Below are 17,566 nucleotides of genomic sequence, written 5' to 3'. Positions count from 1 at the left end.
CCACACATCTACAGCCATCTGATCTTTGACAAACCTGAGAGAAACAAGAAAAGGGGAAAGGATTCCCTATTTAATAAATAGTGCTGAGAAAATTGGCTAGCCATAAGTAGAAAGCTGAAACTGGATCCTTTCCTTACTCCTTATACAAAAATTAATTCAAGATGGATTAGAGACTTAAATGTTAGACCTAATACCATAAAAACCCTAGAAGAAAACATAGGTAATACCATTCAGGACATAGGCAGGGGCAAGGACTTCATGTCTAAAACACCAAAAGCAACGACAACAAAAGCCAAAATTGACAAATGGGATCTCATTAAACTAAAGAGCTTCTGCACAGCAAAAGAAACTACCATCAGAGTGAACAGGCAACCTACAGAATGGGAGAAAATTTTTGCAATCTACTCATCTGACGAAGGTCTAATATCCAGAACCTACAAAGAACTCAGACAAATTTACAAGAAAAAAACAAACAACCCCATCGAAAAGTGGGCAAAGGATATGAACAGACATTTCTCAAAAGAAGACATTCATACAGCCAAAAGACACATGAAAAAATGCTCATCATCACTGGCCATCAGAGAAATGCAAATCAAAACCACAATGAGATACCATCTCACACCAGTTAGAATGGCAATCATTAAAAAGTCAGGAAACAACAGGTGCTGGAGAGGATGTGGAGAAATAGGAACACTTTTACACTGTTGGTGGGATTGTAAACTGGTTCAACCATTATGGAAAACAGTATGGCAATTCCTCAAGGATCTTGAACTAGAAGTACCATATGACCCAGCCATCCCATTACTGGGTATATACCCAAAGGATTATAAATCATGCTGTTATAAAGACACATGCACACGTATGTTTATTGCAGCACTATTCACAATAGCAAAGACTTGGAGTCAACCCAAATGTCCATCAGTGACAGACTGGATTAAGAAAATGTGGCACATATACACCATGGAATACTATGCAGCCATAAAAAAGAATGAGTTTGTGTCCTTTGTAGGGACATGGATGCAGCTGGAAACCATCATTCTCAGCAAACTATCTGAAGAACAGAAAACCAAACGCCGCATGTTCTCACTCATAGGTGGGAACTGAACAGTGAGATCACTTGGACTCGGGAAGGGGAACATCCCACACTGGGGCCTATCACGGGGAGGGGGGAGGGGGGAGGGGGGAGGGATTGCGTTGTGAGTTATTCTTGATGTAAATGACGAGTTGATGGGTGCTGACGAGTTGATGGGTGCAGCACACCAACATGGCACAGGTATACATATGTAACAAACCTGCACATTATCCACATGCACCCTAGAACTTAAAGTATAATTTAAAAAAAAAAAAATGTTGAATATTGGCTCCCAATCTCTTCTGGCTTGTAGAGTTTCTGCTGAGAGGTCTGCTGTTAGTCTGATGGGCTTCCCTTTGTAGGTGATCTGACATTTCTCTCTGGCTGCCCTTAACAGTTTTTCCTCCATTTCAACTTGGAGAATCTGATGACTATGTGTCTTGGAGTTGATTTTCTCAGGGTGTAATTTAATGGTGTTCTCTGTATTTCCTGAGTTTGCATGTTGGCCTGTCTTGCTAGGTTGAGGAAGTTCTCCTGGATAACATACTGAAGTGTGTTTTTCAGCTTGTTTCCATTCTCCCAATTTCCTCTGATACTCCAGTCAATCTTAGGTTTAGTCTTTTTTTGAAGTTTCATATTTTTTGAAGGCTTTGTTCATTCCTTTTCTTTCTCTGTTCTTGTCTGCATGTCTTATTTAAGTAAGGTGGTCTTCAAACTCTTATACCCTTTCTTCTGCTTCGTTAATTCAGCTGTTGATACTTGTGTATGCTTCATGAAGTTCTCATGCTGTGTTTTTTAGTTCCATCAGTTCATTTATGTTCCTCTCTAAACTGGTTATTCTAGTTAGCAATTCCTCTGACCTTTTATTAAGGTTCTTAGCTTCTTTGCATTGGGTTAAAACATGCTCCTTTAGCTAATCATAGTTTTTTATTAACCATCTTCTGAAGCCTACTTCTGTCAATTTGTCCATCTGATCCTCTGTGCCAGTTCTGTGCCCTTGATGGAGAGACACTGTGATCATTTGGAGGAGAAGGGGCTCTCTGGGCTTTTGGGTTTTCAGCATTGTTTCATTGATTCCGTCTCATATTTGTGAGTTTGTCCAGTTTCAGTCTTTGAAGCTGTTGACCCTTGGATGAGGTTTTTGTGGGGGCCTTTTGTTGTTGCTGTTGTTGATGCTATTGTTGCCACTTTTGGCTTGTTTTTCTTTCAAAAGTCAGGTCCCTCTTCTGTAGGGCTGCTGCAGTATACTGGGGGTTCACTTCAGACCCTATTCATATGATTTGCTCCTGTGCATGGAGATGTCACTGAAGAAGGCTGGAAAGCAGTCAAGACTGGTGCCTGCTCCTTCTACTGGGACCTCTGACCTTGAGGGGCACCAACGTGGTGCCAGTAGGGTTACTCTTCTATAGGGGGTCTGACAACCCCTCTTGGAAGGTCTCACCTGGTTGGGTGGCATGGGGAGTAGGACTTGTTTAATGAAGCACTTTGTTCCTCGGTAGAGAAGGTGTGTTTTACTGGGGGAACCCATTCATCTGGGCTGTTCAGATACCTCAGAACTACCAGGAGGAGAGGCTAAGTCTGCTGCTCTGCAGAGACTGCGACCGCCCTGGGGGCTCAGGCCCACAGAGATCCGGGTTCTGTCCCTGAGTCTCTGGCTGGAGTTATTAGAGATGCTACAGGGAAGCCCTGTCCACTGAGGAGGATGGGTGAGGATTAGACCTAAAGAGGCACGCTGGCCGCAGACTGCCACAGCCAATGTGTTGGGCAGTGGGGACAAGTCTTGGGAACAAGCCTTCCAGCCTTCCTGGCTCCAGCACAGGGAAAGAGCAGCCTGGAGCTATAGAAATGGCTGCTGCCCTTACCCCGAGCTCAGCATGGTAAGCAGTTGCAGTTCCAGAGCTGGGTTGCTGCCCCTCCCGCAAGGAGCTCAAATGGCTTAGCAGGCAGCCTCAGCCAGTGCTGGTCGCCCCTCCCTGGGGAGTTAGGTAGGCTTAAGCAGATTCCAGCGGAAAGGCTCTAAGAATCTGCCTGTTCCATGGTTGGGATGCTAGGCCTCGGAGGCATGGGTGGGTTCACAAGTGGGATCCATAGGTTGCACAGTTTCCCCAGCTGGGATGCATGCTCACTCACTGCCTCCCTTGGCTGGGGGGAGGAGGTTCCCCTTCCCTATGTGGCTCTCGGGTGCACTGCTGCACCACACCACTCTTCCTTCTCTGCGTGGGTTATGCCAGCCTTCTAGTCAATTTTGATGAAAGAACCTGGATACCTTGGTTGCGGCTGAAGGATTCACTTGCTTCTTATGGCTTTTTTCAATGGGAACCTCCAAATGCCGCTGCTTCAAGTCGGCCATCTTGCACCCCGACCTCATTATTAGATTCTAGCTCTCTTCATTGTTTTTGAGGTTTCGTTACCCACCTATAAACTGACCTGAATCCTGAATTCTTCTCATTTCCTCCAATATCTGTGTGTGACCCTACACACTCACATCTCCAGTTTTCTGCACTTTTCTGACTTGGAATCACTAAAAACGAAAACTACCTTTATTATTGGAGCCCTTACAAACTGAAGCCGAACAACTTCATGTAAATCTCAAGAGAAAACGTTTGTGCCCAATGTACAAGATACTCAGAGAGTTCACCAAAGCACCTGGTGCTATAACCAGGGACATTGTAACTGCAAGCCAGAAAAAATAGGCTTTAAGCTCAGATCTGGAAATCTTTTCAACTAACTGCCCTCTGAACTCAGAGAAAAAAAAAATCATTTTTTCTAGCCATCAACTTTTGTTTTTCTTTGGTTATTTTAGTTGATTTGGCGTAAGTTGACTTTGAGTCAAAAATTGAACCTCTGTAATCAAGAATTATGACCAATTATTGGATACAGTTTTGCTAGTAGTTATTCTAGTAGTCTCTGGAGTGCAGTGCCTCCTCTCATGAATCTTAATGCTTGCTTGCAGCTATCCCCCACACAGTTGATCTAATTCTATAATTAGAACAAGATTGAGAGTAACAGAAAAGATCAACCATGGATCCTGAAATTGTGATTTAAATATTTCACTCTGAGACTAAATAAAAAACTGCAGCATCATGACGACTGAGAGTGGCACAAATGCCCTAAATTTTGATCAAACTGCTCGGTATCACTGGGAATCTGGCAAAAGGTGGAAACTGTTAAAGAAAACATGGCAGGCCCAAAGCGAGTCATTCATAATATAAATCCACATGACCATCTACACTTAAGTTGTTTACTTGTAAGGTCTGGCCTTCTGAGAAATCAAGGAAAACATGACAGCCAAATCCCTAAATGGTCCAGTTTTCAGAATAAATAGGGGATTCTCAGCAACCAATCCAAAGGTGCCCAGTCAACCTGAGCCAAATAATGACGTTCCCTCTGTTTTATCCCGTACAAGCAGAGTGATCTCATGTTAAACAATCCACGTTTTTTGCACTATGCTTCTTCCTTGTTTCTGATAAAGCTGCCTTACAAAAGGTGACTTTTCTGCCATGCCTGGAACTCCTATTTTGAAGACTGGATGATGCCTTGTTCATTTAATTGCTGATAAAAGCCAATTCGAACTCTGAAACTCAGTTAGTTGAAATGTTGTCCTTTAGCATAATTAATTTTGGGGATAGAAATAAGAATCAAAGTGAAAATAAGACTAGACTGAAAAGATACTAGGAGTGGTACTGGGATTAGTAAATACACATGACCCTTTTAAGGAGCGTTGTAAGTGAAAGCAAAACATTGACATATTAGCTGGAGAGAAGGAAGATTATCTTTGTTTATTTGTTTTGTTTTGTTTTTAATATGGGAGAATACTTATTTAATGATGGCCAAGAACTAATAAGAATTGATGTGGACAAGAATTGTTAGAGCCACATCCTTAAGGAGCTGAGTGTGAATGTGCACATTTGGAATTCTAGTGTTAGACTGGAGCACCAACTCATTCGTGGTAATGGCAAGGAAAACAGAGTACATGTTTAAATATCCAGGCTAAGTGCTTGAGAAAGTGACAAGAGTTTGTGGATGTTCTCTTCTGATTTCTTTTATCAGCGAAATATGACTCAGCAAGGCAAGACAGTGGAGAGCATAATGACGTTTCAGGATTTATGGAACTAAAGTGAGAACATGCCCTATCATTGTTTGCTTTATTGCAGTTGTGAACAAATTATTTGTCAACTTGTATTTAACCAGGTTTGAGGTTTTTCCAGAGAGGAAACTAAAGGGAAAATGGCAAGGGAGTTGCAGGTGTTTGTAGGGGAATGACAGTAATCATGAAACCAGAGGATATGTGATTTTCAATGGAAGAACTGAGTACATGGAAAGGGACAATGCAAAAATAGTAGAATTGATGGATAAATGTCTTGGTGGCATAAAATATTAAAGTCTGGAAATGGGAAAGAGAAATATAAGAGGGAGTATTCAAAGATTGAGAGGCTTGAATATAAGAGTAGGGAAGAGTAATGTGATAGTAATCCTCAAGTGTAATATATAATGATGAAAGTCAGTGGCTGAGGCAGCTTGATGAACAACACTATTGAAGTAGAGAAATCAGGGAATTAAAAGGTAAAGACACTGGAAGAAATACTTATGTTGACATTAAAATTATAAAAAATTATGATATGAGTATTATTAAAATATGGGACAGTCATCAAAATGCTAAACACTGCAGTAAAAAATAAGTATGGTAAAATTTAAAAATAGCTTCTTTTTTTTGCTTCTGAATGCATGGTATTTTGCATTCTGGTAAATTGCATATCTTTACATGTCTTGCTTAAAGTACTTGCAGTATCTTAGAGTATACTTCTTCTCTACTCCTTGAATTTGAGATGTGTGGAGCAATCATGATTGTCTTAGTCCATTCAGGTTGCTATAACAAAAATATCACAAGCTGAGTAGCTTATTTTAAAAAACATTTATTTCTCACAACTCTGGAGGTTGGAACATTCAAGATTAAGACACTGGTGGATCTGGTGTCTGATGAGGGCTCATTTCCTCATAGATGGTACCTTCTAGCTGTGTCTTCATAGAGTGAAAGGGGCAAACAAACCTTTTTAGACCTGTTTTACAAAGACATCAATCCCATTCATGAGGGCTTTGACCTCATGACCTAATCACCTCTCAAAGATCCCCCCTCTTAATACCATCACATTGGGGATTAGGTTTTGATAGGCACAGGAGGCAGTCAAATGCCTAGGCACATAGGCATGGGTCAAGAAAAATGACTAGGGGATCTAAAGGTGACTATGACAAGGAGTAGAATGTTTTATAAAAAATATCTAGTTTACAAAGACAATGAAAAGCAAATTCACAGAAATAAACTTAGAACATATAGTGAGACTCCTGAAATGGTAAAAACGATAAGTTCTGCAAATCCTTTGCACAATAAACAAAGATAAAACAAGACAAAATTGTCAAAAATCATTTCAAGACTCTGTAAAATGACCAAAGGAATACAAAACTTTAAGACTAATTGATTAAAGAAAAACTATTAATGCTATGGTAAAATAATAATAATAATAATAATAATAATAATAATGGGAATCTGTGGCATTTTAACTGAGCTGTTCCCATCCTCATCGCTAGCTCTAGCCTGTGGCAATTCTACCATAACAGCTCAATCCAGGAATCTAATGGCTTCCCTATTAAAGTATAATGACATGATTTGAAGCTGACAGGTGCGAGTCCACATGCTCAGGTACATTGTCAAAAACAATAGTCATCTGTGGCAAATGAATAGGGAAGGCCAACATCACGTCTAAACATAGATTGTGAAACTGATGATTTTAAGCAACAGACCAGAAGATTAGCCAGAAACATAACATGAAATTGTGAACAATACAACAGCCATAATGGTCTCAAAAGCACCCATATAGTCATGGTAGTCAGGAATATTCCATGTATATACAAGGTAGCATCCATGCTCAGGGGAAATCGGAAAGGGCCAAGCTATGCACAAATTCATGGCTGACTCACTGGTAGAGGAGATGGGAGTAAGTCCTACAGAAAGTAAAGTTTGCCTGAGTGAAAACTGCCTGGATATTGAATACTTGTTCCAATGCAAATGCAAATCCATTGACAAAGAGTGGAAGCCTTATTTTCTCAAGTTGTTGGAACGTTGACTCTGACCAGTCACTGACTGACCACTAAGATATGCCAACCCAAGGACAACCACTAGGAATCCAGGCTCAACAAATGAAAACGGGGTTAAAAAAAAATGCAAAGACATCAGTGATGACACACTGCTAAAGAGGCAGAATCTTCAGAATTGCTCCAGCAAAGCACTAAACAAACAAACAATGGAAGAACAGAAACGACGATTTCAGAATTCAGAATTGCCCAACTGTATTATATTAAAAATGTCCAGTTTTCAACAAAGTATGACACATAATAAAAACAAAACGGTTATATATAATATATTGTGTTATAAATATTATAATATTATAAATATATTATATATAAATATATATATAATGCAGGTAATATAAACTGTGTTCTAGTGTTTTGTGGGAAGTAAAACTTGTGAGTGATAAAATAAGATATTTAATTGAGAAGATTTCCAAGAAAATGTTAGAGCACTGAGTGGCATGGTGCCTCCTGACTGTTACCTTGAAATGCAAAATGATAGAGATAAATTCAAGAGAAACTGTAAAGCAAAGAGGAACCAAAAGTTGAAGATTTGGAGATTTCCTGCCTATCTTTGTTGTAAAGATTGTTCTGAGGAGAACACTGAGAAAATGGCTGCACAATCATTTGATAAAAACCTTATGGGATTATATGAGTGAAAACACTGCCTATTTTAACTGAAGGGGATACAGACAGGACACAATGAAGGAGGGCCGCCAGATTTTTTATATTTGACAGGATGGAACGATAGATCTGAAATGAGCTGAAAATGAGCACTATTATTCAAGAAGAGGAAAAGATAGCCTGAAGGTGATTCAGAGATGATCAGAGCCACTGCCTTAATTTCCACAGTTTGGATGGCCTCTGCCTGTAGCCTTGCTGGCAGGACCGCCCAATGACCCCAACCATGGAAGTGACACTGCTCTCCCAGTAGACCTGGAAAAGTGGCACCAAGCCAAAGAGTATTATTCTTGAAGCTTACAATCTAAATAAATTTGTCTTGCTAGACTTTCAGACTTGCTTGGAAGCCATGGCCCTTTGCTTCTTTCCTGTTTCTCCCTATGGAACACAAAGTTCTCCTTATCAGGTTTCATAGCTGGAGAAGAATTTTACCTCAGTATGAATTGTACATCCTGTCTCACCCATGACAGATTGAGATGATATTTAGATGAGACTTTGGACTTTAAATGTTAGAGTTGGAGCTGTTAGGATGTAATGAGCACATTTTGTTTGTGAGAAGGACATGAATATGGGGAAGTGAGGGATGGAGTGCTATGGAGTAAATGATCTTTCTCCAAAATTTTGTATTTTGAAACCCTGATCCCCATTGTGACAGTATTTGGAAATGGTATCTTTGGGATATCATAAGGTTTCCATGAGGTCATGGGGTGGGCCCCTCATTATGAGATTAGTGCCCTTATGGGAAGAGATACTAGAGAGCTTGCTTTTTGGTGGCCATCTGTAGGCTAGGAAGAGAGCCCTCTCCAGAATGTAACCATGCTGCTACCCTGATCTCATATTTCCAACATCCAGAATAAATATAGTGCACTATATATACAAAGGAAACCTAAGAAAAACGTTAGCAAGCTGAAGTCAGAAACATATAAAAATGATTATGCATCATGATCAAGTGGAATTTTAATGTCAGACACTTAATATAATGACCAAAAATTCCCACAGTCATCTGAACAGACACAGAATATACATTTCACAAAACTCAACACCTACTCATGAGAAAAACAACAATAACAACAACAACACTGCAGCTAATATTTATTACCACATTAAATGGTGAGTCTATGACTTTCCTACAAACATTAAAACTACAACACTTCTCTCAACTTACATTTAAACATTGTCCTGGAGATTCCAGCAAAGGTAATATTGCAAGAAAATAAATAAAAAGGCTTCACACTGGAAAAGCTAAAACAAAGTTATGTTTTATCACAAAATGATCCTGTATGCAGAAAGTCTTAAGGAATACACGCAAACACACACACACAGAGAATTACAAGTAATAAACATTTTTCGCAAAAATCACAAGATACAAGATCAGATAACTTTTTTTACACTAAACAATCAAAATGAAAATATGAAAAGTAATCATATTAGAAACAAGATTAGGAAATAGGAATAGATTTAACAAAAAGCAAAAGACTCATATACTGAAAAACTACCAAATATTGCTGAGAGAAATCAAAGAAGATCTAAATAGTGGGGTGGACATACGATGATCATGGATTAGAGTATTCAAAATTGTTAAAATAAATATCCTTTCCAAATTGATCTATAGAATTAACACAGTATCTATCAAAATATAATCATCCTTTTTGCAGAAATGGATAAGGTAGTCTTAAATGGAAATTCAAAAGACACAGAATTGCTAAATATTTTTTAAAAAATAAAAAAAGTTGGCCAGGTATGGTGGCTCATGCCTGTGATCCCAGCACTTTGGGAGGCCGAGGCAGGCAGATCACGAGGTCAAGAGATCGAGACCATCCTGGCCAACATGGTGAAACCCCATCTCTACTAAAAATACAAAAATTAGCTGGGTGTGGTGGTGTGTGCCCGTAGTCCCAGCTACTTGGGAGGCTAAGGCAGAAGGATCTCTTGAACCCAGGAGGCAGAGGTTGCAGTGAGCCGAGATTGTGCCACTGCACTCCAGACTGGTGACAGAATGAGACTCTGTCTCAAAAATAAAATAAAATAAAATGAAGTAAAATAAAATAAAATAAAAGTTGTAGGAGAGGATGTGAAGAAATAGGAATGCTTTTACACTGTTGGTGGGAGTGTAAATTGGATCAACCATTATGGAAGACAGTGTGGCAATTCCTCAAGGATCTAGAACTAGAATTACCATTTGACCCAGCAATCCCATTACTGGGTATATACCCAAAGGATTATAAATCATGCACACATATGTTTATTGCGGCACTATTCACAATAGCAAAGACTTGGTACAAACCCAAATGTCCATCAATGATAGACTGGATTAAGAAAATGTGGCACGTATACACCGTGGAATACTATGCAGCCATAAAAAAGGATGAGTTCATATCCTTTGCAGGGACATGGATGAAGCTGGAAACCATCCTTGTGAACAAACTATCACAAGGACAGAAAACCAAACACTGCATGTTCTCACTCATAGATGAGAACTGAACAATGAGATCACTTGGACCCGGGGAGGGGAACATCACACACTAGGGCTTGTCGGGGGGTCGGGGGCTGGGGGAGGGACAGCATTAGGAGAAATACCTAATGTAAATGATGACATAATGGGTCCAGTAAACCAACATGGCACATGTATACCTATATATCAAACCTGCACATTGTGCCCATATATCCCAGAACTTAAAGTAGAATTAAAAAAAAAAAGTTGTAAGACTTAGATTTCCTGATTTCAAAAATTTCTGTAAATCTAGAATATTCAAGTGATGATATTCAAGTACGGGTGCTTTGATAGACATACTGATCAGTGAAAATAGAATTCAGAATCCAGAAATAAATGCTCAATAAGTATTGATTACCAGTTTGTTATGGACAAAGGTGCAAGGCATTTCCCTGGGGAAATGATAACATTTTGAACAACTGGTCTTGTTCTAATTAGTTTTACACATGCAAAATGATTAATTTAGAACCATATTTCACACTATACACAATAATTAAATGGGACTTATGCCTTTATATTTGCAAATATTTCCTAGTAAAAATTTTCTAGTAAAAATATTTGCAAATATTTTCAGTTGAAAAACCTGTGTATACAATATATGAGGGACATTTATATTTTAATATTAAGGCAAGCAATAAGATTAAGAAATAGGCAAAATATTTGAATAGACATTTCACAAAAGAACATAGATCTATGGTTAATACACATATGAAAAGATGCTCAGCATTGTGAGTCATTAGAGATATATAAATTAAAACCACAATGTGATAGCAGTCAATGTCCACTAGAATGATTATAAACAAAGGGACAAAAACAAGTATTAGCAAAGATGTAAAGTGATTAAAACTCTCATATATTGCTGTTGGTAACAGAAAATGGTAGAGCCACTTGCAAAGTATTTTGTTCACTGTGTGCAAGTCGCCCCACAGCAAAGAACCTGGTAAGACAATACAGCCCTCCTTTTAAATATGAAACGACTGGACATTTGAATAAAATGTTTAACATTAAATGTAGGTGCTGAAAAGAAGGGTATAATACTGAAAAGGTCTATGTTCAGAGCTGATGTACTGAAATAAAATTTTAATATTGTCTTCAGGGAGGCAAAGAAGATTTTGCATGCATGAAACAAGAATAGAAAGTTCAGGAATGAATATAGAGAAACACAATGCAAAACTCCAAAACACATTAAGAAAACATATATTTTTCATGATAAAGTTGGAAATTTGCCTACAAAATAGAGGGGAAAATGGAAAAAAAAGAAAATAAAGTTATAATAGGAGTTCTTAATTTCAAATAATTATAATTTAATTTCGTGAGGAAATCTTGAAAGACATAACATTTTGAATGATTAAAAGTAAACTTATTGGCCGGGTGCAGTGGCTCACACCTGTAATCCCAGCACTTTGAGAGGATGAAGTGGGTGGATCACCTGAGGTCAGGAGCTCAAGACCAGCCTGGCCAACATGGTGAAACCTTGTCTCTACAAAAATACAAAAAAAAAAAAAATTAGCCAGGCATGATGACAGGTGCCTGTACTCCCAGCTACTAGGGAGGCTGAAGTAGGAGAATCGCTTGAACCTGGGAAGCAGAGGTTGCAGCAAGCCAAGATCATGCCATTGCACTCCAGTCTGTGCAACAAAGTGGGACTCCATCTCAAAAAAGTAAATACATAAAAATAAAATAAAAAAATAAATAATAAACGTTTTGATCACTTATTTTACCCAAGTTTACCACATTTATCATTAAAATACTTTATCACCACCTTTCATCCCCAGTATAAGCCATTATTTTCCTGTCTACCAAAAAACTGTACAGATGGGAAACTTTTATTTCTTTTTAAATAATATCCAAAATGTCAAGCATTATTTTTAAAATTCAATACGGTTCTAGAACACATACAAGTTTCTATAATAATTCTAAAACTATTTGTAAACTATTATAGAGGTAGCAATTATTTTCTTTACATCGCTATTCATAAAATTAAACACTATATAAAATTTTATTCTCAATTTACTCCTGATACTAATAATTTAAAGTGCATTAACATAGAGCTAAGGCAAAATCATCATTAATTCATTTCTGTTAAAAATTTATTCCAAATTATTATTACAATCCCTCATTGCAAATATTAAATGACATAAATAAATCAGAATATACTTACCAATTGTTTTTCAACTACAACATGCATTTCTATATACTTTGCAAAATCTTTCTGGGGCTGAAAAAATCCACAAATTTTACATCAAAATTACAGAATTACTTAAGTATTTTTAGTGCATATCACTACTATTAATGAACTAAATATTAAAAAAAACACAGTTTTGCATATAGAAATAAAACCAGATAATATAAGCAACACTAGATGTCACAAAATCTTTTTCATCTATTTGTGACTTTTCTGACCCTAATCAATTATTTAATATACTTAGGAAACAACTTTCCTCTATCTTCCATTCTCCATATTTTCTTTGGTTCCAAGCTATTCATATTATTCTCTCTTTTACCAGGCCTGCCTTACAAGAGCTCCTGAAGGAAGCACTAAACATGGAAAGGAACAACTGGTACCAGCCACTGCAAAAACATGCCAAATTGTAAAGACTATTGATGCTAGGAAGAAACTGCATAAATTAATGGGAAAAATAACCAGCTAACATCAGAATGACAGGATCAAATTCACACATAACAATATTAACCTTAAATGTAAGTGGGATAAATGCTCCAATTAAAAGACACAGACTGGCAAATTGGATAAAGAGTCAAGACCCATCAGTGTGCTGTATTCAGGAGACCATATCATGTGCAGAGACTCACATAGGCTCAAAATAAAGGATAGAGGAAGATCTATCAAGCAAAAGGAAAACAAAACAAAACAAAAAAGCAGGGGCTGCAATCTAGTCTCTGATAAAACAGACTTTAAACCAACAAAGGTCAAAAGAGACAAAGAAGGCCATTATGTAATGATAAAGAGATCAATTCAACAATCCTATCTTACATATTTACAACAATCCTATCATACATATTTACTATCCTAAATATGTATGCACTCAATACAGGAGCACCCAGATTCATAAAACAAGTCCTTAGAGACCTACAAAGAGACTTAGACTCCCACATAATAATAATGGGAGACTTTCACACCCCACTGTCAACATTAGACAGATCAACGTGAGAGAAAGTTAACAAGGATATCCAGGACTTGAACTCAGCTCTATGCCAAGCAGACCTAATAAGACATCTACAGAAATCTCAGTGCCACATCGCACTTATTCCAAAATTGACCACATAGTTGGAAGTAAAGCACTCCTCAGAAAATGTAAAACAGAAATTATAACAAATTGTCTCTCAGACCACAGTACAATCAAACTAGAGCTCAGGATTAAGAAACTCACTCAAAACCACTCAACTACATGGAAACTGAACAACCTGCTCCTGAATGACTACTGGATACATAATGAAATGAAGGCAGAAATAAAGATGTTCTTTAATGAGAACAAAGATACAACATACCAGAACCTCTGGGACACATTTAAAGCAGCGTGTAGAGGGAAATTTTTAGCAATAAATGCCCACAAGAGAAAACAGGAAAGATCTAAAATTGACACCCTAAAGTCACAATTAAAAGAACTAGAGAAGCAAGAGCAAATACATTCAAAAGCTAGCAGAAGGCAAGAAACAACTAAGATCAGAGCAGAACTGAAGGAGATAGAGAACAAAAACCCTTCAAAAAAAATCAATGAATCCAGGAGCTGGTTTTTCGAAAAGATCAACAAAATAGATAGACTGCTAGCAAGACTAATAAAGAAGAAAAGAGAGAAGAATCAAATAGATGCAATGAAAAACGATAAAGGGGATATCACCACCGACCCCACAGAAATACAAACTACCATCAGAGAATACTGTAAACACCTCTACACAAATAAACTAGAAAATCTAGAAGAAATAGATAAATTCCTGGACACATACACCCTACCAAGACTAAACCAGGAAGAAGTTGAATCCCTGAATAGACCAATAACAGGCTCTGAAATTGAGGCAATAATTAATAGCCTACCAACCAAAAAATGTCCAGGACCAGACAGATTCATAGTTGAATCCTACCAGAGGTACAAAGAGGAACTGGTACAATTCCTTCTGAAACTATTCTAATCAATAGAAAAAGGGGGAATCCGTAACTCATTTTATGAGGCCAGCATCATCCTGACACCAAAGCCTGGCAGAGAAACAACAAAAAAGAGATTTTTAGACCAATATCCCTGCTGAACATCGATGTGAAAATCCTCAGTAAAATACTGGCAAACCAAATCCAGCAGCACATCAAAAAGTTTATCCACCACAATTAAGTTGGCTTCATCCCTGGGATGCACGACTGGTTCAACATATGCAATTCAATAAATGTAATCCAGCATATAAACAGAACCAAAGACAAAAACCACATGATTATCTGAATAGATGCAGAAAAGGCCTTTGACAAAATTCAACAGCCTTTCATGCTAAAAACTCTCAATAAACTAGGTATTGATGGGACGTATCTTGAAATAATAAGAGCTATTTATGACAAACTCACAGCCAATCTCATATTGAATGGGCAAAAACTGGAAGCATTCCCTTTGAAAACTGGAACAAGACAGGGATACCCTCTCTCACCACTCCTAGTCAACATAGTGTTGGAAGTTCTGGCCAGGGCAATCAGGCAGGAGAAATAAATAAAGAGTACTCATTTAGGAAGAGAGGAAGTCAAATTGTCCCTGTTTGCAGATTACATGATTGTATATTTAGAAAACCCCATTGTCTCAGCCCAAAATCTCCTTAAGCTGATAAACAAATTCAGCAAAATCTTAGGATACAAAATCAATGTGCAAAAATCACAAGCATCCCTAAACACCAATAACAGACAAACAGAAAGCCAAATCATGAGTGAACTCCCATTCACAATTGCTTCAAAGGAAATAAAACACCTAGGAATCCAACTTACAAGGGATATAAAAGACCTCTTCAAGGAGAATTACAAACCACTGCTCAATAAAATAAAAGAGGACACAAACAAATGGAAGAACATTCCATGTTCATGGATAGGAAGAATCAACATCGTGAAAATGGCCATACTGCCCAAGGTAATTCATAGACGCAATACCACCCCCATCAAGCTACCAATGACTTTCTTCACAGAATTGGAAAAAATTACTTTAAAGTTCATATGGAACCAAAAAAGAGCCCACATTGCCAAGACAATCCTAAGCCAAAAGAACAAAGTTGGAGGCATCACGCTACCTGACTTCAAACTATACTACAAGGCTACAGTAACCAAAACAGCATGGTACTGGTACCAAAACAGAGATATAGACCAATGGAACAGAACAGAGCCTCAGAAATAATACCACACATCTACAACCATCTTATCTTTGACAAACCTGACAAAAACAATAAATGGGGAAAAGATTCCCTATATAATAAATGGTGCTGGGAAAACTGGCTAGCCATATGTAGAAAGCTGAAACTGGATCCCTTCCTTACACCTTGTACAAAAATTAATTCAAGATGGATTAAAGACTTAAATATTAGACCTAAAACCATAAAAACCCTAGAAGAAAACCTACGCAATACCATTCAGGACATAAGCATGGACAACGACTTCATGACTAAAACACAAAAAGCAATGGCAACAAAAGCCAAAATTGACAAATGGGGCCTAATTAAACTAAAGTGCTTCTGCACAGCAAAAGAAACTACCATCAGAGTGAACAGGCAACTTACAGAATGGGAGAAAATTTTTACCATCTACCCATCTGACAAAGGGCTAATATCCAAAATCTACACAGAACTTAAACAAATTTACAAGAAAAAATCAAACAACCCCATCAAAAGTACGCAAAGGATATGAACAGACACTTCTCAAAAGAAGACATTTATGCAGCCATCAGACACATGAAAAAACACTTATCATCACTGGCTGTAAGACAAATGCAAGTCAAAACCACAATGAGATACAATCTCACACCAGTTAGAATGGCGATCATTAAAAAGTCAGGAAACAACAGGTGCTAGAGAGGATGTGGAGAAATAGGAACACTTTTACACTCTTTGTGGGACTGAAAACTAATTCAACCATTGTGGAAGACAGTGTGGTGATTCCTCAAGGATCTAGAACTAGAATTACCATTTGACCCAGCCATCCCATTACTGGGTATATACCCAAAGGATTATAAATCATGCTGCTATAAGGACACATGCACAACTATTTTTATTGAGGCACTATTCACAATAGCAAAGACTTGGAACCAACCCAAATGTCCATCAATGATAGCCTGGGTAAAGAAAATGTGGCACATATACACCGTGGAATACTATGCAGCCAAACCAAACACCACATGTTCTCACTCACAGGTGGGAATTGAACAATGAGAACACTTGGACACAGGGTGGGGAACATCACACACCGGGGCCTGTCGTGGTGTTGGGGGTGGGGAGGGATAGCATTAGGAAATATGCCTAATGTAAATGATGAGTTAATGGGTACAGCACACCAACATGGCATGTGTATACATATGTTACAAACCTGCATGTTGTGCACATGTACCCTAGAACTTAAAGTATAATAAAATAAATTAAATAAGTCTATGTAAATAAATGTGTGTGTTGAAAAGGTGGGCAGAAAAAAAAAAAGAAAACTACGCAGATGCATGAGAGAATGCCAGGAAATGTGTGTGGCAAAAAGGTGGGCAGATGCCAATTTTAAAAATCCACAGGCCAGGAGTGGTGGCTCACACCTGTAATCCCAGCACTTTGGGAGGCCGAGGTGGGTGGATCACTTGAGGCCAAGAGTTCGAGACCAGCCTGGCCAACATGGTGAAACCCTGTCTCTACTGAAAATACAAAAAATTAGCTGGGCATTGTGGCTAACACCTGTAATCCCAGCTTCTCGGAGGCTGAGGCAGGAGAATCGCTTGAACCTGGGAGGCAGAGGTTGCAGTGAAGCATGATCACACCACTGCACTCCAGTCTGTGTGACAGAATCTCACAGAGTGAGATTCTGTCTCAAAAAAAAAAAAAAAAAATTCCACAAATTCCATGCCATTTTATTAAGACAAAGTAGCCCTAGAAGGAGACAAAAGTGCTTACATATATGATATTGAAAGAGGACTCCAAGTTCAGGACAAAGGTTGCCTTGGCCAAATAAAGACTAAGGAATTGGATCTAGCCAG

The 17,566-nt window shown here is 38.1% G+C and overlaps 1 protein-coding gene across 2 annotated transcripts in view; it reads right to left on the bottom strand.

Moving 5' to 3' along the window:
* ADAM2 (ADAM metallopeptidase domain 2) overlaps nucleotides 1–17,566 on the bottom strand; it is a 113,928-nt gene that overhangs the window by 72,822 nt on the left and 23,540 nt on the right. For both annotated transcript variants that reach the window (XM_050801319.1, XM_050801320.1), the window contains exon 7: nucleotides 12,529–12,585. In XM_050801319.1, coding sequence (XP_050657276.1) covers nucleotides 12,529–12,585 — 57 coding nt within the window. The remainder of the gene's footprint in view (nucleotides 1–12,528; nucleotides 12,586–17,566) is intronic.

The sequence above is a fragment of the Macaca thibetana genome, chromosome 8 (assembly GCF_024542745.1).
Source record: "Macaca thibetana thibetana isolate TM-01 chromosome 8, ASM2454274v1, whole genome shotgun sequence".
In the NCBI taxonomy this organism is placed as follows: Eukaryota; Metazoa; Chordata; class Mammalia; order Primates; family Cercopithecidae; genus Macaca; species Macaca thibetana.
The sequence above is the reverse complement of the archived record's forward strand: the minus strand, read 5'-3'. Positions and strand labels throughout refer to the sequence as shown.